This window comes from Aphelocoma coerulescens, chromosome 4 (assembly GCF_041296385.1).
Source record: "Aphelocoma coerulescens isolate FSJ_1873_10779 chromosome 4, UR_Acoe_1.0, whole genome shotgun sequence".
In the NCBI taxonomy this organism is placed as follows: Eukaryota; Metazoa; Chordata; class Aves; order Passeriformes; family Corvidae; genus Aphelocoma; species Aphelocoma coerulescens.
In genome coordinates, this window is record NC_091017.1 from 18,414,361 (window position 1) to 18,436,208 (window position 21,848).

The 21,848-nt window shown below is 43.6% G+C and overlaps 1 protein-coding gene across 2 annotated transcripts in view; it reads right to left on the minus strand.

Moving 5' to 3' along the window:
• AFF1 (ALF transcription elongation factor 1) overlaps positions 1 to 9,910 on the minus strand; it is a 68,411-nt gene extending 58,501 nt beyond the window's left edge. For both annotated transcript variants that reach the window (XM_069012892.1, XM_069012891.1), the window contains exon 1: positions 9,667 to 9,910. In XM_069012892.1, coding sequence (XP_068868993.1) covers positions 9,667 to 9,683 — 17 coding nt within the window. In that variant the 5' untranslated portion in view covers positions 9,684 to 9,910. The remainder of the gene's footprint in view (positions 1 to 9,666) is intronic.
• Positions 9,911 to 21,848: the final 11,938 nt, after the last annotated feature.

The following is a 21,848-nucleotide window of genomic DNA, read 5'->3' on the forward strand; positions in this document are numbered from 1 at the left end:
GAGCACTTGCTTATACATATGCAAAACCCATTCTCTGTGTCAAAGCTCCAGGTCAAGAATTCTTTTTGAGCACAAGATTAAGTGAAGCTCTTTACCAGGAACAAATTTTTGAAGTGGACTTGAAAAACTTAAAGCCAAAGGAAAATAGAAAACCAGATACTGGTGTCAATTCCTCTTGTCACTAAAGTACAGCATTGCCTTATATAAGTCTCTCAAAAGATATGGAAGGGGTAGATCAGCTGGAACCCAACGTACAAGCTGAAGGCTACGATTTGGTCCCAAATGAGGACGGCACAGAAACACCCAGAGGAACCAATAAAATTTGGAGCAGCAGCTGTAACAACACCTTATGTGTTCACCCTGCTGAGCCCTGTCACGTTCTCACCACTGCCTCAGCTTTCAGCACACCCTTGGCCAGCTGAACTCACACAAACCATTTCAATCCTCCTCTGGTTTCCTGCTTTCCATTGAGACTTCGCAGGATCCTAGATCTGTATCTAGTCAGTGCCTGCACCTCCCTTGCACTTCCATCTTATTTGCACTCACCCACTCGAAACAGAAGAGGAAGGGGTGAAAGAATAGTTCAAGGGCCTTCTAAGAAAATTGCACGGCATAATTAAAGACCTTTTAAATGCATCTTATTAACCTCAGCAACTGCTACTGGTTGTTCAGACCTCCCCCTCTCTAGGGGAAAGGAAGAAATATTGAACAAGCAAAACCAAATCATTATTCACTTGGCAGATTACTGTACACAGTCTTTCAAGCTGTTACATTCAAGTAAACACAGCTTATATCAATATCATCTGTACTTTTCCGTCATTAGGCTGTGAGGGAGGAGGATGGCTCATTTTCAAGGAAGCAATTTTTATAAAAGGAAACCATTAACTTGATATTTAATCGATGCACAAAGGAACACGGAAGCAAAGAAGAAATTGCCCAGAAGATGGGGTTGGGACACAGAAAGAAGAGAGTTTTCGTCACAATACCTTCTTTTATACAGCATTTCTATCAGACTTTTTCAAGGGGATGGGGGAATTTCTTCAAACATGAGTTTGATGTTTGCTCCTGCTATAGTTGAAAATAGGACCTTTTCTCCTATTTTCTACTGTTTGACTAGCACAAAGGACTGCCAAATCAGGAAGTTACAGGAATAAGCACTCTTAAGGGAGCTGAGTGGAAACAGTACTGAACACAGGACCTGTGATTGAAACACCATGAGCTCCATATGTGTCTCTTTATAACTAAGTACAGCACGGATACCAAAGTCAGTTCTAGGTAAGAACTGAAACCACTGTATTTGGCCAATGTTCAGCCTAAAGGACAGAATGTCAACTAAATGTTCATTAGATTTAAAAATTAACCCAGACTGCATCTGACTTTATAAGCATTGCAGGAGAGGGGGTTGTGTGTGTGTATGGTTTTCTTTTTCTTGATTTGAGGTGTTTAGTTGGGTTTTTTTAGTATGCACAGTTTCTCAGTTTTCCCAATAAATTCTCTAACAAGCTGTTCAAATAGCAAAACAATATCAACACACACCAATACAGTTCCCAAACCAGATCCCAAGAAGGTTTTGGTTGCAATTCCCAGATTACGCAATAATTACAAACTGGTTTTGTTTATTCAAGAATCACAGAAAGGAGGTTCTGGCTGTGAAACACAGTACTACACTACATCAGCTGTCTATATTTTAAGAGGAAGAAACAGCAATAGGTTGCCTGCACATAAATTCAGTCTGTCCCTCCAAACATGCAGGAAAAAGGGATGTGTAATGAGAGAAACCTATTCACTGCCGGTCAGTTCATCCAGTTTACTTAACTGATGTGGAAAGAAAACACCCTTTCCAAATCATTAGGAACCAGACTGATCCACATGTTTAAGTAATGGAAGAACCAGCCTGGTAGCCAAGTTTTAATGTTATCAGTTTCTGCAGACTGACAGTTTCATCCATCTGTTTTGATCCACTATGGTCCTACTCGTGCAGAGCTGCACTGTCTGTTCACCACAGCACCAAGCAACAGCACTACTCATCAGCGACATGCTAAAGCAGGTACAGAAACTCCACCTTGGAGCTGGCTCACTTGGAACCAAAACCAAGGCTGAAGTCATCCCATTTACCCACTAACAGTCTGGAACTGGTTTGGAAGGGGAAGGGAACAACAACAAAAAGTTAAAGGCATCTTCAGAGTGAAATTCTAGACTGAAGCTGTGCATGTTTTTTCTTCACCCATCCCAGGCTAAACTGTTCATTTTCATTACAAATAAATAGAGAACTGCAAGGGAAAGCTTTGTGCCATTTAATTCACTAAATGACCAAGTCTTTTTTCTTATGTGAAACACTGAGTTACTGAATTTTTCCAAGTCAGTCAATTTAGGAAGTTATTTTGGTCTATTGTTCTTAATTCCTCATTGTACAAGTCAACTGCTTTTCCTGCAGGACGCAATGGTAAAAGTACCCCATGTCTCCAAATAATATATCTCATTATTATGGTGTTTCTAAAAGCAGATTAGTCCTTCTCAAAGAACAGCACATGATTTTACCTATTTTTCTGTCTCTCTCCAGTCCAGGTGGTTACACAGAATTTTCTTAAACTCTAGGCCAGTCGTTTTTTTACCCTTGTAGCGCATTACACAGAACCAGGCATTCCCTTTACGGAGGACCACAAACCCAGCTAAGCAAAGAGAGACTATTACTAGTTTGCTGAAGCCAGTCCATGTAAAATGGATATGGGTTTGCAAACAGATAAAGATCACCTACAGTGTTCCAAAACCTCGGCAAAGTGATCACATTCCTTTTAAATATTAAGGCAACTCATTCATCTTGCTTCCAGAATGCAAGCTACAGAATATCATGCGTTAAATCAGAAACCCAAAGTCAAAGCAATGACTAATTAAGAGTTAACTGCTGGGTAAAGCTGACCACTCTGCTACAAGGGGGCTGAAGGGTCTCAGCAAAGAAGGGAGACACAGTGGTCCAGAAGAGCTCTTTGGCCAACACAGCTTATACCCACCATCCCATAGCCAGCCTCCCTGAAGCCATATGCCAGAAAAAGCATTCTTCACCAGTATCATGGAGTTCACACTTGGGCCAACACAGTTATCTCACCTTTGCAGTGTATTTGTTGCCTTTTAGCTATGCCAGCACTTCTCACAGTAAAAAAGGCCTGCAGTGACAGACAGACACGACAGCTTCCAGGTAGTGGCAGCTCTAAGGGAGTCTTTCAAAAATCCAAGCAAAGCTCCCTGCTCTGCTGCACAGAGGGATAGACCAGGCTCTCTTTCTGTTAGCACATGTTATTTTAGCAAAGCTATGAAGAAATAGGTCTCTAGACTGACAGCCTGTTCTCAGCAGAGCCATAGGCTTACTGACATCAGGAAAACAACTCTTCCTAGAACAGCTTGTTCTGCCGAGGGCTGAAGGGGACAGGGAAGAGAGAAGCATGTCACCAAAGCACTTCTAAACTGCCAGAATATTCCCTGCCTTCAGATTAGGATGACTTTTCCAAAATAGCCTACAGCAGGGGAGAGGACTATTGAGAAATAGCTGCATACCAGTTATGAGGGAGAGCTTCTGAGCTGTGCTTGCAAAGATGAATTATCTCAGTAATATTTTTTAAGCAAAACCTTACGAACTGCAGAAGAACAAAAAAACCAAAAGCAATTTCTTATCACGCCTCCAATTCTCCAAATATGTCAATATCCCTTTACTGCTTCACATTTCAATAATTCCTTTCAATTTCAGATGCCAGCAGATATCCATATTTCCACCTGCAGTGCCCACAGCTCAGCTCAGGGAGGAGGTACGCGCACCCAAGCTCTCTCACATACCTCACATGCACACACCACCGGCTAAACATCACTGTGCTGAGAAGGAGCTGATCATACACCGCTGAATACATCACTTGCTGCTTGCAGCTTACACACTATATGGCATTCTAAAAATAAAAGATGTATGGAAATAAAAATACTACCATATGCTCAAGAGTTTCCTCTTTTGTTTTGGTTGGGCTACTTCTTACTTATGTTTTGCTTGAACTGGTGATAGAGGTGTTTTTGTTATTCGTTGATGAGTTTTTGTGGTTGGTTTTTGTTGCTCTTTTTTTTATTTACATGTACAAAAATGAAACCTACAGTTCTTGCAGTTCTGAAAATGAGTTTTACTGTTGCTTCTGAGGTTAAACATTAACAATTTGCTTGTTGAACTTTCTCTAAAAATTACAGCAGGAACATTATTTTCTCTTAACCTGATGGTAACATTGCAAAAACAACAGTAAAGGAAAAACTTTAGGTTGCTAGTACAATAAACACTCAGAACAACTGAAAATGACAACTCTACAAACAACATCTAAGCCTAAACTAATCCAGAAGACAAACATCTTCACAAAGCATATCGCATTTGTGACGAAGGTTGCCTAATCAAGTGTGCCTAGATACCTCAGCCTGACAATTCTGGAGCAGAGCAACTTCTCAAATGCATGTTTTGTGCCCACACACCTCTTTCTCCCTGTTTGCCACCTCTCCCTTCCCATACAAGAATAAGGCAGCAAAAGAAATGCTTTTTTAAAAAGCCATGCAGTTCAATAAGGTGATCAACAACTTCTGCACCTCAGAAGCAAAAGAGAGCTGGGGGCTGGCTGTGTGCAGAGCCATCTTCCCTCTGGGCTGCAAGAATTCTGCCTCTCACCACTTTCCACAGCTGCTTGATTCTGATCTAGAATTCAGCTTCTCTTCCCTGAATTGTCTATGAATAGGCAACTGTGGAAAAGCTTGTGGTAGCACATGCAGCAGCTCTTGTCTGTTCCCCACAAAAGCATTCTTCTGGAGAGGCAGCTCTTATCTTAATCCACGTATGGTAACACCTCGTTCGGGGGTGATAACTGTCCCAGGCAGTCCTTCACCGTCTTCTCTTTTTTATCATGAACACAGATCAACTGCAGCAGCCAAAATTGCAAAATATAAAATAGGCAGTACATTTTCCACTATAACATACCACAGGGAGGAAAAAAAAAAAATCTCTAGGCTGTGTTCAAGACCGAACAGGAAAAGTACTTTCTCTTTTTTCTGAGGCTCATGCATCTCTACAGTAACTCTTGTCATGCCAGGTAAGCAAACCAGCCTCTGCACTCCCAACCACCCAGCACCAAACCCAGGCCCTAGGATGATACCCTGCGCTCTGTGGAGAACTCTTCCTTACTTCACTGCCCTCCACCTCATGGAAAACAATGCCATTGTGGCATTCCCACATACTTTAAGGAGACACCTTTCCTATTATATTTTAAAGGCATTTAAAAACGTCATGCATCGTTCACTATGGCTACTCTCAGAAGAAAAGTGCTGAGGAGAATTTATGCAGCTCATTAAAATCTTTTTTCCTGCCATTCGTGCTGTGTCTTGCAGTTGTACTAGCAAATGATTTTCTCATAAAAAGCTGAGAGATGAGGCCTCTCTTTATAACACAGATTCAGACACAGGAAAATTACATGACCTAAGGAAACATTCCCTTGTATACCAGCTCAAGTATGCCATGACAATTGTACTTCAAAGTTTTCAATGGCCTACTCTAAATTGGAATATCCACTGCCAAAAAAACCTAAACCAACCTGAAAAATCCACTTCCCTGTGAACATCTCTTTCTTCTGTGTGGGAACGTTTCAGCTGCAGGTCTGCCTCAGAGCAACTCCAGGCTCAGAAAGTCCAGGCAATAAGGAACTGCAAACGGAAAATCCCCAGCAGCCTACAAAACATGCCATAGATCATCCAAACATCTAGTTCGGGAGAAAACAGAGTGGTATTTCTAGGCAGGGCTAGTGGCAATGTACAAGCAAAACCAACAGGGTTTCATGGGATGTTTTAGCTTTCAATAGACAAGTAAACTCCAACAAGGTATTGTTTCAGCCCTTCTTGACCTCCATCAGCTTTCTGGAACCCAGCACCACCAATACTGGCATTTGCCTGTATCAACAGGACACATGAAAAAAAAAGTTATAAAAAGTGTCTTTACATCTGGCCTGGAACACTGTGAAATGACATGGAATGAACTAAAGCTCATTCAACATAGCTTCTCAGGAAAAAGCCTCAGTGTTACTCCCTTCAGAATTTACTGTGTTTTTAAAATAGATAAGGCCACATCTTATTTCTTCACAGCATCATCTTTTTCTACCAAAATGAGCAGCATAGCCTCCTCCCAAGACTCTCCTGGGTTTAGCTGGTACAACTTGGCTTTAGGGGGTGAAAACAGAGGGTTTCCCAGACTGCTGTCCATCATTACCCTTCCCTGCAGGGCTGACTCAGGAGAAAGAGCAAGGTGAGCCCAGCAGGGATGACAGCACAACACTCAGGTTTCATGTTGCTCTGACTGTGTACTGCATTCACCTGCGTACAAAGATTAGGAAATTGCATTCGTTCTGCACACCAGAAATGATGCTAACTGAAAGGCAAGTTATATATATGACAACTGGAAATTCTTAGCATCCAAAACAAAGTATTTTGTTTATCCTCCTACTGTAAATAAGTGTAACTGACAGGGTCTACAGACAGTTTAAAATGACCTCAAGCGGCCTGAGAAAAGCAGCCTGCATCTTAAAAAAACCCAGCAGATATTCATCTAAAGAGCCTCAGCTTGCAATTGCTGCAGTAGATCAGATATTTTAATGAAGAAAGAAACAGAAAAGAGATGAGCTCTGCCAGTCTGTCCCACGCTCTTCCCAAGGGTCCTGCCGTATTCCCAGAGCAGCTGAACGGCACATGATGAACATCACACCACATTCGACAAGAAAGTAAACTCGTCCTCATTCAGATCAGTTCTGCTTCTGCTCACACGTTCCTGAATACACCATAAAAACCTGACACAAGCCCTGTTGCCTGGGGACACCACAGGCATCAGATCATCCGTGCATTCCAGAAGCAAGCGCATAGAAAGCTACAGCTGCAAACCTACGGCTCAGCGACCAACTTAAAAAAACCCACACAACCTCACATTATACACAAAACAACGCTAACTGGAGGACAGTTTCTCCACCTAATAGCTCCAGATGTAAGATACTTGCAGTAGCTAATGGGAAAAGCTGATCGTTCTCAAACAGCTGACATTCAAGCCATGCCCAACTCACCCTGCAACAATTTCTTAAGATGACGATTTTAAAGAATGCTGTGGCATCCATTAGCACATCAATTCTTCAGCTATCACTATTACAGTCTTTAAAATGCTAAGGAGCAGCAACAGGCATGTTTTATTACCTTGTTTTCCTTACTCTTCCACCCTTCAAAATAGTGAAACCCAAATGCTAGGTAAGCACTGAGGACCACAGTACTGAAGCTGAAGAAAGGATGCTGGATTTTCTTGTTTCCAAACAAGCATCCTCCCGTATGTCACATCACTTTCGCTAGCTGTAGCAAACAGCATGTGAGAAATAGAAAACGTGAGCAGATGGAGGAGCGCCTGAAGGCCTTGTACAGAGGGATACACAAACCACTACCGTGCTCGGTATCACACCACCTCATCAGTAATTTACTGAGCTTGCAAAAATTGCCTGTATTTTCTGCAAAGCACAAATGAACACAGAAAGCTCACCCATTTCTTTTGTCAGCTACCTTGCAGAGTAAACCCTCTGACATGTTTCAGCAAATGAATTCTGGAGACATATAGCTTCTCAGTCTCATGCAGTAGAGTTCTAATTATTTATTATGAATATTATTTCATCCTTTTCTGTTGAATAAAAGCTTCTACACACCCACAAAGCACAAATTTTTTGAAATGAGATGGATGCCCCTGAAGATCTGTGCCACTGAAACAGAAATACAAGCATCAGGCTTTCTGGCAAATGCAACCTCTCTCCTACAGACTCATTTCTGCTACTCATATGCACTCCCACACTCTTTAAATGTCTTAAAACAAGCAATAATCAGAGATCTTAACACTGATCTTCAAGCATACAGAGTAACCTCTGTACTTGCTGTGCTGAAATGGTCTGACGCAGTTTTATAGCTTGAGCACCTCAGCATCCTGACAAAAGCAGAAGCCAACACACAGGATGGAGAAGGAGGAAGAGTACAGAATGGCACGTGCACGCCTTGTCCCCATGTCTGTCTCAAATAGCAGGTGTGGGGCACGGTCCTTGCACCTGCTCTGCAAAATTCAGCCCCCCAGACCCAGGCCTTGGACCATTCTCCTCCCTTCAGTCTGAGCCACTCAGCGTGTAACACTCGATTCTCTGCGCCATTCACCTTAGGGGTCAGGGATGTGGCTCACTGGCCCCAGTGCCAGCTCTGGCCTGTCTCGGCCAGCTGGCTGGAGTTGGGGACCCGACTCCCACGTGCCCTCCTGCCACCCAGCAGAATGGCTGTGCGACCTCTGAGACATCAGGCATGTCCCTGGCCCTGGAGCCAAGCCAAGCTCCAGGGCCAGCCAGCATCCCTCGGATTTATGCTGCATCCAGCATGTGGTCCTATTACAGCAACGCTGATAATGCAGGCCAGTAAATCATGAAAACGGATCATACAAAGGAAAATGATGTTAAACTCTCAATCTTCACCTCTTTGTTAAGTACTCTTTATGTCAAACACTCCCAGTCTACCCACATTCGAGAGAGTAGGCCGTGGAAGCTGGAGAAGAGCTCAGCTGTTAACCAAGCAATCAATCTTCCCCTGCTTCTTCCCCAAACCTCAGGGCTCTGTCCTTCTCCAGTTGTAATTTAAAGCCAGCTCTTGGCTTCAAACCTGCAGAAAAGCACCACTGTGAAAATGCACCGTGAGTGCCAAACTTATGTGTAGGATATACCACCATTTTTAATTCTTTCTTTCTTTTTTTTTTTTTTTTTTCTTTCCCTGCCTGCAGGAAAGGGGAGCAGGGTGGCTTTTTTGGTGTGAGACTAAAGAGCAAAAAGGAATTTCTCTCTTTGGCATTTTTGAAATGCCCATTAAGGCATGGTAAACGCTAAAAGGCATTTAACAGGTACCTTAAATAGCACTGCTCCATCAAGTACTACTGCATAAGAAAAGCTGCCTCCCCCATGCTGAGTGTGAAATTTACTTTAGACAGGACACTCCCCCACTCCCCCGAGAGCTGGCAAAATGTAGCTTCTTTAAAACAGCAGCTGCGAAGTATTTAACCAAGATCGGTGTTTTAACTTGAATTTTGCTCCATGACAGCAACCAAGTAACTCTTTTCGGTACTCTTCTCTGTTGTAACAATTTTCTATCCTCCCAGCTATCCAGCAGACACAACCGGCTTCCAGTGCGCCCAGCCAGCTCTGCAACCCGGCCGAACAGAAACCATTCCCCACCTTTTAAAACACTGCTGTAAGCACTGACAGAAACCTGCTCACGCCGGGCTGGTTACAGGCGAACAGAAACAAACAAATGCGAGACAAGTCTGGAGGGGAGAAGAGAATCAGTTTCAAAGAGCTTTTAACTTTTCGGACCGGGAGAGATTTGACGGGGAGCAATTAAGACTTTGTTTTTCCTGCTGGAAGAAAGTTTACGGTGGGAAGAGGGAGCGGACACTTCGGTGAACAAAACACACGGACAAAACCTACCCGGGGCTCGGGGTAAAACCCCACAGCCAAGTGAGCCTGAGCCGGAGCCGGAGCCAGGGCATCACAAACAGCGCCGGGCTGCGAGCAGCCCTCAGCGAGATGCACCGGGCGCGACCAAAGTTATTTAATGCCGTACCTCGACTGGGCAGCCATCGCGGGGTTATCCTGCCAAGCGTCCTCTATCCATGAGCTCCGTCCGCAGCTGTCCAGGCTCTACCCCGCTGCCAAAGCCTGCCGTCCCATGTGCCGGCCGCCTCCCCGCCGCTGCCGCCGCGCCGCGGCTCCCCCCGCCTGGGCGGCCAGCGCACGGCTGGAGCTCGCTCATTTTGATCGACATCCGGGCGCCCGGCCCTCCCCCGGCCGCTGGCAGGGAGGGGGGGCCCGCCCGGCCCCGCGGGACTGCCCCGCTCCGGCCCGTATCCGGCGGGGCTGGGCGCCGCCGTCCGCCGGGGCCGCGGCCCCGCTCAGCGTCCCCTGCGGTGCCCGGGGCGGCGGGACCTGCGGCAGCGCGGCCCCCGCGCCCGCCCCGCGCCCGCCTCCCCCTGCCCGGCCGAGCGCTCGTGGTACGGCCCAGCCTCTGCCCGGGCGGGCGGCGCGAGGGCCGTGCCCTGCCCCGCACCGCTCCTGAGGCGCTGCCTGCGGCGAGCGGGGCCAGAGGGCACGGGCCGGGCCGGGGCTGCTCCGCCTGCCGGCCTCTGACCTCCGCCACGGCCCCGTGAGCGCTCCTGCGGCGTCTGCTTGAGTTATTTGTTGTTGTTGTTGTTGTTTGTTTGTTTGTTTTTCCTTTGGGTTTATTATTATTATTATTATTATTATTATTATTATTATTATTATTATTATTATTATTATTAGTTTTTGTTTTGGAAAAACAAAAGAAAACGGCTCCAATTTTTGAAAAAATTCGGAAGGTTCAAAATCTTCGAAACGAACACAGAACCTAGCTGCGAACACGAATCCCAGGTGTCCACACGGACGCAGCAAAGGAAACCCTGCAGGCTAAGAAACCTGTGGGAAAAGGTTTGTTGTGCGCAGATGAAGTTGGTTATGCAATTTCTGCTGGGCTCTGGTCCTGACCACGGTTTGTAGACACACTTGGAAAGCAGCAATACCTGTCCTTTACTCTGGGTGTTTCTTGGCACAATTATAAAAACGAACTACTCCTGCAACTGCTTTCAACCAGGAATTAACCAAGCATTCAGTAGGCAAAAAACATTTATCCAAGATCCCTTCAACTCTTCCCTGCAACTGTGTAAGGTTGGCTAAGGTTTCTACCAACACTGCAACAACGTTATGTTCCTCGTAATTTTCTGGTTTAAAGCACTACTTGTGTCAAAGTACTTGGCAGATACTAGGAGAAGGGTTTATACTTGATTGTTTTCTTATTCCAGATAACCTCTGTGGGAATCTCGAGTCTGAGCTATCTCCATGAAGATTAAATAAACTTCGTATCAGTTCTTTCAGGCAGAACAAAAGATAATGGAAAAAAATATTCTCTAGACTTTCCACAACAGCTGAGTTTTCTCCAGGAAAAAGAAATGGTTTGCTTTCACCCAGAGTTTCTAGCAGTTTTCCACCTGCCCCCCTTCAAAAGCACTTGTATAAGTGTGTCTGATAAATCAGTGTTTCTCCAAAGAAAGCTTTCTGTCACCTGTTGACTCATCCCTCCTGTCTGTTTCCAAAATCAGCAGACTGCAGCTTTTCTCACCTGTTTCTATTCACTGATCAGGGATACAAGTTTCCCCTTTTTCAGTCATTGTCTTTGTAAGATGTATTGCAAATGAAGGAAAATATCTCCCCTAAGTAAAATGCAAACAAAACAAATCAGTAAAATGCAAACAAAACAAATCAATAAAATAAACTCTTTGTACTCTTCAGCTCATCATAAGCTCAGAAATGCACTAGTGGGCTCCTTGCCTTAAAAACCTATCAGGAAAAGCTTCCTACAGGTGATCATCATTCCAAATGGTATTTAAGCTGTATATAATATTTGAAGAACCATTCATATCTACCTGTGCATTGGATGAGAATGGAGTTTTCCAGAGAAGAAGCTTGTGATTTAAACACTTCACAGAAATGCAAATCCAACCAAAAAACAAACGAAGGTGTGCAGGCAGCCTGCATCCTGTTGTTACTTAATTCTGAACTCCTGAAAAGGCCAGACTACAGACTTCAGGCATCAGTGGTAAAGCACAGGCTGTGGGTATATTATGTTTAAGTCCCCTCTCACCTGCCTATAGACCTACCTGTATCTGGACATGTTGACAAGAAGGATATTTCAATGAAAAGAAAAAAACCCAGAAGTTTCAAGCATAAAACAACATTATTTCCAGATAAGGTGCAGATACTGATACATTGTCAAAAAATTACCCACAGCATCTACAGCAGGGCCTGTAGAAGGACAGTGGGTTTCTCTTTGCTCACCACTAACAGTGCTGGCCATACCTGAGTGTTGGTTCAGGAAGGGGAATGCAGCATCCCTTAACTCCAGAAAAAAAATAGAACATGACATTATACTAATGAAGGTATGATAATTCATTAAGTTTGTGGGACAAATGCCAGAAGCTTATGGCATTGTGAAACAATTAGTCAAGCATAGAGTACCAATGAAGAAGGAACACATACCAAGCAATAGTAAAATCATTAGAACAAAGACATGGTCAGTAAGCTTTCCTGAAATATATTTGCTGTAAAGTAAAACATGTATTTGTTTATACACAGAAATAGGTCAAATTCATGCCCTTACCACGCTGTTCAAAACATCTCATTGCACTGCACTGCATCAGGTTTTTAAACAGACACACCCCCTTACCTTCACTGTTCAAGAGTCACTGCTGTCCTTTAATTAAAATGTGTTCTCCCAGCTCTGTTGACAAGAAATCCATCTTACCGCTGCCATTTATTGCCACTGATGAGTCCTTCACATTTGGAGGTGAAAAGGGTCCAATGGATATTGTGTTTCCCGGCCCGAGGGAGCCCTGGGTGGCCTTTTCATTTGCAAAGGGCACTTCTGCACCAGGTCAGAAGGCGAGGACCGTGCTCCATAAAGGCTCTGCTGCCCCAGCCCCGTAAACAATCCCTGACCCCTGAGCCCTGCCAGCCCCTCTGGCTCTCGGCACCCTTCTGCCTTGCATTTCCCTGCGACCACTACAGACAGCTACCACTACAGAGAACTCTGCACACCTGCAGAGTTTCTTGTGTTCTGGCAATCCCAAACCCTGCACAAACCTGCCAAGGGCTTGATTCTCATGTCTTTCCCTACCAGTAGGCAAGGAACTGGCCACACTACAAATACATGTGTTGGTGCTGTAAAGCAAAGGCTACAGCCATAATGCTCAGGGCTTCAAGGGTTCCATGTATTTGGAGGAGTTGGTTAATCTCATCCTCAAAGTCCTGCCTCCAAAGTTGAGTTGGAAAGTAAGCAAAACTCAGAAACCCATCTAGGCAAGCACACACAAAAACCAGTTCAACAAGGTAAATGAAGCTGCGAGCAATGACGAGTCTGAAGAAGGCTGAGACAGCAAGACTCTCTGTTAACCCTGATTCAGCAAAGCACTTCCCTGTAGAGTTGTTTTATTGCACCTCCTTAACCTTAGCACTTTCCAGAACCAAAGCTGACTGCCAGAAGCACATCCCTGCTGGGCAAATCCTGGAAAGCACTTGGATTTCACTGGGTCTAGCCCACACAGTGTACCTACAGTGAGGCTAAAGGAGCTGCAGGGCAAAGAAAAGAAACAGCTGAGTACAACGCTGAAAAAAAGGGGTAGGGAAGAATACAACCAAAAGGATGTTGACTTTAACAAGGAAGACTAACTTGAGTACAGTCTGTTATGCAAGTAATTGCTCTACAGATGTTAAGAATCAAACTTTTCTGAGAGGAAAACAACCTTTCATCTTTCAATATCTAAATTGAAGAAAACTGATTTTAAAAAGAAGCCACCTTCTCACAGGAACCAGACTGTACTAGAGGCTACGCTCTACTAGCTTTTGGCAGCCAACAGGAGCAATTTCCATCATCTTACTTGGCAGTACTCATTAATCACTCAGAATGCCTTAAAATGTTCCATAATGCCTATGAACTTTCACAAGTTAAGGTTCATTCCTTGCAGGTGTATTGCCAAAAAAAAAAAAAAAAAAAAAAAAGTAAGATGTACTTTGGAAAGTACAGGTGGTATGAGGGTAGAGCACACTGGCAGCTGTAAAGATCTAAATGAGAAACAAATGGAAACTGCATAAAAATTATCTTGTGGGGGGAGGGTGGGCAGGGGTAGAATAATACATTTGGCAAGTTATATGAGTGTAAAACCCTCATTGTCCAAACTTCCAAAGAATTTTATCTGAAAGCATTGTACCCTAAACACTACGTCTGCATGAGGGTTGCACTGAGACCCAGTGTCCAGCACTGATCATTTCCCAATAGATTCAAGTTATAAGAGGAATCAATTGTTTGATAAAAGACAGTATGTTAGATTTAAAATTCCTCCCACTCAGTGATTATGATTCTTGCATTGAGGGGGGGATTATTTTGTTTAAACCATCTCAACATTGGTCACAGCACCTGGGAAGCCAAGACTGCAACAAATTAATTCCTAGTTATTGCCACTGTTCTGCATGTCTGTAAATTCCATTATGAAGGCTTGATTTGGGTCAGCTTCTCTAGAAGGGAAAAACCAGATATTCAACATCTCTCTTACAAAAGTGCAGCACATTGTACTTGATAGATGCCACCCAAGCTTTGCTTCAGCAGTCAAAAAGACCAACCCAAAACATGCTTCCTTGGAGTCAACAGTGGGGAAAAAGGAAAAGTCAAGCAAGCAAACATGAAAACTCTTCAGTTTCCAAAGCAGCAAGTCATTCCAGTAATTGTTACAGTGAATAAAAAATGAAATCTAAACATTTATTTCCTCCATTGATGTGTGTCTGTGGGTGAACACTGCATTTAGGTTTGTGTGTGTGTTATATGGGAAATCTCCGTTTTAAATTAACTCTCCAAAATAATTTTGAACTGCAGAATCAAGATACACAATACTCTCCCCCAACACTCCCACAGAGATTTTCAGAGTTGTGTGAATTCTTAGATTCTCCCTAGCAGTCTAAATCATCATTCAGTTACGATTATGTTCAGTGAAATGCTACACAACAGGAAGGTTAGATGGAACCTAAAGAACAGATTGCTTACCCGAGGCAGCAAATCATTTTAATTTTTGATGTTCACTAGGTTGACAGCTTTTTCCACACACAGTTCCTGATACTGGTAGGCTAAGGCACAATCTCTGCATCAAACACACTTACAGTTCAAGAAAAGCTGAGTTCAGGAAAAGCTTGTAAATGCTAGGAATTCTCCTGTAAACACTTCTGTTGGTTTCAGACAGACTTCTTAGAGCCACACACATTGATTAGTAGATCAAAATGAATGTTTGCAGAATTTTGCTTTAACTGTCAAGAAACAACAAAATAGATTTAGTAATTGCCTGTCTGGAACTGCAAGGCAGTGGAAGCTGCTATGTGACGTTGGCTCTCTTGGCAGGTTTTTCAAAGGACAAGTAGCTGCCAAAGCCAGCATCTCTGCTGAGATCTTCAGGGATCTTCCACACAGGGAACTCAGCTGCAACTGGATGAGGGGCACTGGCCCAAGATCTTCAGGTACATGCTACACACAGAGCCTGGAATGTCCAACTGGTAGTCACTGCAGTGTTCCTAAACATACAAGCCAAACACATGGATCATACGTAGCTAAGAAAGGGAGAACCAAGAGATCCCTTTTTCCCTTCTCCCAGCAGTGATGCTGCATTTCAGGTCAGCTCTTAAAGAGAACTTCAGGCTTGGCCAAGAGCATGACAAACCATGCTACCGTTACTGGCTCCAGGATATTTTGTTCAATTTTAAGAATAAATGTGCCGTTAGGGCCCTCCCTTTAGACAACCAACTAGGCCTCTGATGAATGTCAACATTCATGAAAAGGGGAGAAGAGAAAAAACAAACATTAAAAAGAAAGCTATAGATTAAAAGGTAACACTGGATAAAAATCCAAAGCAGCAGTGTTCAGGAAGCAAGGATGAAAGAGAAGGGGGAAGATCTTGTAGCAATTAAGCTCCTCATGTCACTGTAAGGGCAGTTCCACCTAGCAGGGCCCTCAGACACAGCTAAGTTTCAGCCACTACACAACTGGCACCATTTTGGCTCGTCACAGTAAATTAAAAAAAAAATTCCCTTTGCTTTGGTCCATGCAAGGGAAGCGAACTCACACTCCTACAATGCTGCTCACTCACTACATCCAACACCTATTTCTCACTATCCTGTCTGCCCCAAACTAGTCTTTGGTTCACAGAAAAGTAGGCAAAGCAAAACACGTTCAGAGCTAATGGCATCAAAATTATAGTCATGAGGCCTGGCCTGGCCTGGCCCATGGGTGTCCTTTGCAACAAAAATGTGTTCTACAAAGACTTTGGAAGAAAAGAGTGAGCAAGCTTTGATTTATTAAGTGCAAGATCACCTCAGCAGAAGCAAAAAAGTCTCCAACAGGAAGAGATAGGACAGAAAACGTTTATATTTCAATTTGTGACATTAATTTGCGGCATGTCACACACCTGAGGGAGCAAAATGGTTTCTGGCAGGGGTCCAGGCTACAGAAGTTTTATGTGAAACCTCATGAACTGACCCACTTAGGGCATCTGATAAACAGGAGCACAGATGCCTTGATAATTAGATGAAGCAGCTGACCCCTAGGTTATGGCTTTAAACACCAGGTGAGGGACCATCAGACAGGCATTCTGCAAGCCACAGAAAGAGAGGTTTCCTCAGCCAAAGCACGGACCTCACATTGTAATGACACAGGCAGATGGAGATGCACGCACACATGTGACTGAACAGGGTGTGGGGGAAGCCTGTTCTGCTGCCAACTCATCTTAACACAGCTAGAAAGCATGTGAGCAGCCAGCAGTAAAATCTTGATTTCACTAAACAACCTACAAGTTTGGCAAATGTCTTCGACAGGGCCAGGTTTTTCCACCACATTGAGGCCCCATGGATTTGCAGTTGCATTATTAACCTGACATATTTCCCCAAGTTACAAATGCTTTTGCAACGAAGTTGTGTTTCAGTTCCTGGGAAAGTTACCAAAGGAATCCACCTGGGAGCTACCACAAGATAAATGAAACAGGGGATTGGGAAAAGCCATCATGGATTCACCAAGGGCAAATCGTGCTTGACAGAGCTGATCACCTTCTGTGGCAAAGGAAGTGCTTGGTTCAAGTGCGGTGGGCGGTGCAGTGTTTACCTGGATTCTCCAGGGATTTCCATATGGTTTCCCACAAGCCTCCTCCTCAGGAAAAGGACACATTATGGACAGACACATGGTCTGTGCAGCGGTGAGGAACTGGCTGGCAGGGAGCACCCAGGGGGTGCCAGCAAACAGCTCCTCTTCAGGCTGGTGACCTCTCACAAGCAGGGTCCCCCAGGGATCGATATTGGGCCCAACATTGTTTAATATCCTCACAGGTGATCTGGGTGATGGGACCAAGGGCACCCTGATGAGGTTTGCCAAATGGCAAACAAGCACTTCAGATGGGAGACTCACCCTGCAGGAAGACCTGGACAGGCTGGAAGAGTGGGTATTATGGGTAACTTGGGCTAACATGAACCTTATGAAGTTCAACAAAGACAAGTGTAAGGTCACAGAAGCTGCTTGAAAGACCAAGGTAAGAGCTAGATAGAGGATGTTTTTAAATAAACATTTCACTTTGACTAGACCCTTCTTAAGGGCTTTGTTAGAATTATGATTGCTCGGCACAATTCCCTCTTGGATTCCTCTCCTCGAAGAGCTGATTCATACACAGTGAGTGAGGTAACTTTATGTTCCAGAGGAAGTGGAAGATTTTGAAATGCCCTTTGTGGAATTCACCTCTTTCCATTCACCTTTTTCAGCTATGCTGAGCTCCTTTGGGCTTGAAGGTGAATTTTTACAAAAACTAACTGACTGGAATGTAACATCATCTTCCTCTCCACATACATAATATGAAAAATTTCTCATGTCAGGTGCTGATTTGTGTTCTTACCTAGGGCCAAGAACACTGGCATATCTCAACAAATTAAGTGAATGAGACAACTGGACAACATGACACAGACTGCACAATAAATTGTACTAGGGAAGCCAGGAGGTCTTGAATGATAAGGTACCTACGTGTTTCCCTTGGTTGCACTTGTTTTCTGCCCAGTTCCATAACCTTGGAGTGCAAAAGAAGGTTATTGTATCTCTAGAAGACTCCAGTACCATGTCCAGATTCAGAACACAAATTCTGAAAACTGCATTATCCCCATGTGCTATAAACCATCAAGCCACTTGTCACACAAGAGACTTGTAAATAATGTCTCTCTCACAAGAGGGTAAGAAAAAGAGAAAGATAAAAGATAAAAGATAAAGTGATTTGGGGGTGAAGAAGGTAAGTGTTGTTGAGGTAAATAAGGCAACCCTCCCTACTAGTACACCCATGTGGCTGGACACACAAATCCCACTTAGGCACATGTTTCTGCTGAATCCTGCCCTGAGATAATGCTCATTTCTAAAGCGACCATCAACATGCCAGGGCTACACATCACCAGACAAGGAGTTTATATCCATAGTCATGGGACCACAAGGCCCAAGACAAGTAGCCTGCGCTGCTGGGAGCACAAAGCAGTCACGGTAAGGACTTATCACAGCAGACAGAATTGCTGAATGCTTACAGCAATACAGGGATTTGAAACAAACAAAACAAAATTTAAGCTCTGCTGGGAAAAAAATGCAGCTGTGCATGAAAAAGCAGGTTACAGAAAGGGGATGAATGCAAAATAATTATCATATGAATGGACAACCTAGCAGGGCTCACATAACTCCTGCCTAAATCTAACCTTGTTGTCTAGTGCTTCATGATTCCCTGAGAAAAGCAAGGCAGGTAGCTGCGCTTCAGGAATTATTTCCATCATGGGACTGGGTAACATGAGCAGATTGTGCTGGTGGGAAGACTGGCAGTGCTCTAGGAACACTACCATTGAGGAAATGCCTCCTGATAACCACTCACACTTCTGTTATCTGTAGCATCAGCATGGTAATCTTTTCATAGCAGAACTGGGAACACTGCCTTTGTGCCATTATACCAACAGCCAGCTTTAGGAAGAACCAGGCAGTGTCACCTCTGCTTCAGAACATTCAGCACCTCTTAAAGACATTGAGGGGATAAATGGACTTGACCTTACTTTATCATTTCATTTAGTGTAAATGAACATTTTTCTCCTGGATGCATCAAGGGGACCCAGACCAGTTATTTTAATTACCAGGTCACTGTTCTTTGAGACATTCCTTGTTAGAAGAACTAACTTTAAAAAAGCCTTGTCACATGCTAAGACTGTACTGAACACTGCAGAATCTAAAGACAGATTTGAACACAGGAAACCCACAACTGTGGGGACCATGCCCTATGGGCTGTCTTCCTTCTCTATCCTGCAGTAGGCTACACACAGGAGATACAAGGAAATGCAAGGAAAGTTCTGCTGCACTCCCCAGCACTTGACCACTCCAGGCCAGGGTATTTTTAAACCCACAAATATTTGACATGAGAAAATTTATTTCCTTGACAAGTGCCAAAGGAGCTGTGGAGAAACTGACCCCATTCTACAGTGCATAGCCAAGAACTCTCTTGCTTTATCCTCTAACCCTGTCCAGCTTCCAAAAGGCTACTGCAGGCTTGGCTCAGCACAGCAAATTTGGCTTACCCACCTCAAGGAAACAGAGAATTGTTATACATCAAATGCTCAGCACACTCCAATTGCAGTGGGCTTGGCCTCAAAGCTTAACAATGTTAGAGGTGGAACCAAAATCAAGCTCCTTTACTGAAGCTTTGAGTTCCACATCTGACAAGACTTCAAGGAAAGAACAGTCACTTGAGGGCATTTTAATGGGATATCCCAGTGTAACTGTTGTTGAGGACAGTGCAGACGTATCCAATCTGGCTTTAAAGATAGCAGAGAAGGCAAAATAGACCATACTGTTACTGAAGCCCCTTGTTACTGAATACCAGGCTACTTCTGTGACCAAGTTAACTTGTTTAGAGATAATAACTTGGTTTGGAAATCTGGCTATTGTACTGAAGTCACAGTCAGAGCCCTACCAGAGAAAATTTTTGACTATGGAGGTCATCACAGTCCCACAAGGAAGATGAAATCCATTTCCTAGAACCCACTTGAGGAAATGAACAATTAAATCTGCTCCCAGTCCAATGATTTATCCTTCAAGTCACATTCGCTTAGCCAGCAAGATCTTTCCAGCACGTCATTAAAACAAAACCAACTGCCCTTTTCCTAACGTCTCATTAAGAAGAAAAGTTCCCCACAGAGCCTGCTGGGCTGGCCAACACAAAACACTAAGAATTAAGCCCAAGAAGTAATGTTCAAATTGAGGTCTGAATGGCAGCCACAGGATGTGGTGTTCTGCCTTTTTTTGTTGTTGTTGTTTGTTTGTTTAACCAAAGAAGCAGTAGAAATTCAGTCACCACATCCACAGCAATACAAGACTTTCCATGATGACTACTACCAATTTTATGAGAAGCTGACACGAATTGGACGGACCAAGATGTGTATCTGCAAGAGATATATATAGGCCAAAATTTCAGACAGAAATGGTAATTTTCATCCTAGCTCTCTCATGGGACAGGTTGGTGTGAAACATCCCACTCCACAAATTCTCCTGTAAAACACACCAATGCCCAGAAGATGGGATAGATTGACCCTTGTCAAGTATAACACCTTCATCAGTCAACACTCCACTGGACAAGTCACTTGAAATTGAACGGGAACTCCAAAAGGAATTTTCCAAAAGGTGGAAACCAGAATTTTAGTTTACTTCCAATTCCAACTCAGTGGCTGTGCTCCAGTTTGCAGCAAACACTACTCAGAACCACATGCTATGGGAGCTTGTTATCTCATGTATTTGTAAGTCTGCTCTTCGTTGTCTTTTCAGTATATGCAATAAAGCATTTATTTGTATCAGCCACTTTTTGTCAGCATTTTTTGTCCTAGTGTTGAGTTGGCCTTTTCTTCTCTGCTGGCTCGTTCATTCATTTATTTGCCACTTTGCCCAGCCAGGAGAATATCATTCACTCAATGAATATTTGGTAAATGAATGCTCTTAATATTCAGAGCCCTTGCTGTCCTCTCAAAGCTGCTCAAATGCTGAGTAACATTTCCCTGAGTTTACCCCTGAGATCAACTGCACAGAACAGATTCTCCACTTCAGCTGCACCAACATTCACAAGCCACTTGATGTTTGCTCCAAGTAGTGTCCTGACTTGCCTAACAGTGGATGTCACAAATTCAAACTTCCATCCAGATAATAGTTTAGTTTTAGAAGGACTTCAGTTGTAAGGAAAGAGGCTGCTCAGAAGTATTCAAGGAACAACAGTAATGAACCCTCCAAACAGCTTCCAAGGAGCAACTGGAATTCTTCCTTTGTTGCCCTTCTCTTGTGGGCAAAGACCAGCAAGTAAAACAAAGATATGATAAACTACTAACAGCACAGGGCTGCTTATGTGGCAAAGTGTTTGTGCTTCTGTCAGCTAATTCTGGCTGGAAAAACAAAAGGATCCTTTCTCTCTTGGGTTAACACACAGGGTCAGCTCTTTAATTAGAACTATAATGGATTATTTATCAGTTTTTTCCCTAGTCTGGTAAACTTCCTGCTACAAATCAGATACCTATATAAAGGAAAATCCCTTTCAGCTGGAGCATGTCCTGGATGCTTACTCAGTAAGGCATCACAGTTCTAAAAGAAAAAAAAAAAGCCTCTCAAGATCTTTTTCCCCTGCAAATCATATAGTCAGCATAGTAAGAAAGCACACAGCAATTTTCCTTCCAAGGAAATAGGTTTCTTAATAATTTTACTTCTCATTTCTTCAAAGGGGGCATAAAGATTTTAAGTAACCTAATCCTTTGGAGAAAAAAATGAGGAAAAGATGAGCATTGGTGCATATTTCCAACCAGATTTTCCACAGAAAACAAGTTTAAGCCATCACATGTATAAGCACATCCATGTTTTGGTAATCAGTTTTGAGCTGTGGGGTCTATTTCAACCAAACTAACCACATCAGGTGTCACAGAGGGGAAGTTCCACCAGAACAAACAACCTTCCAGTGTCCTCAGCAAGTGTCAGACTAGTGACTAGTGAGCATTCAGTCTTCATTTGATACTCTATTCCTGTGCTGAGACAAAAACCCAAAGAAATTCAGAGCACTTCTCTAAAGAGGCCAGTGCTGCCTTTTATCATACATACACCATTTCTTAGGAACACCTGAA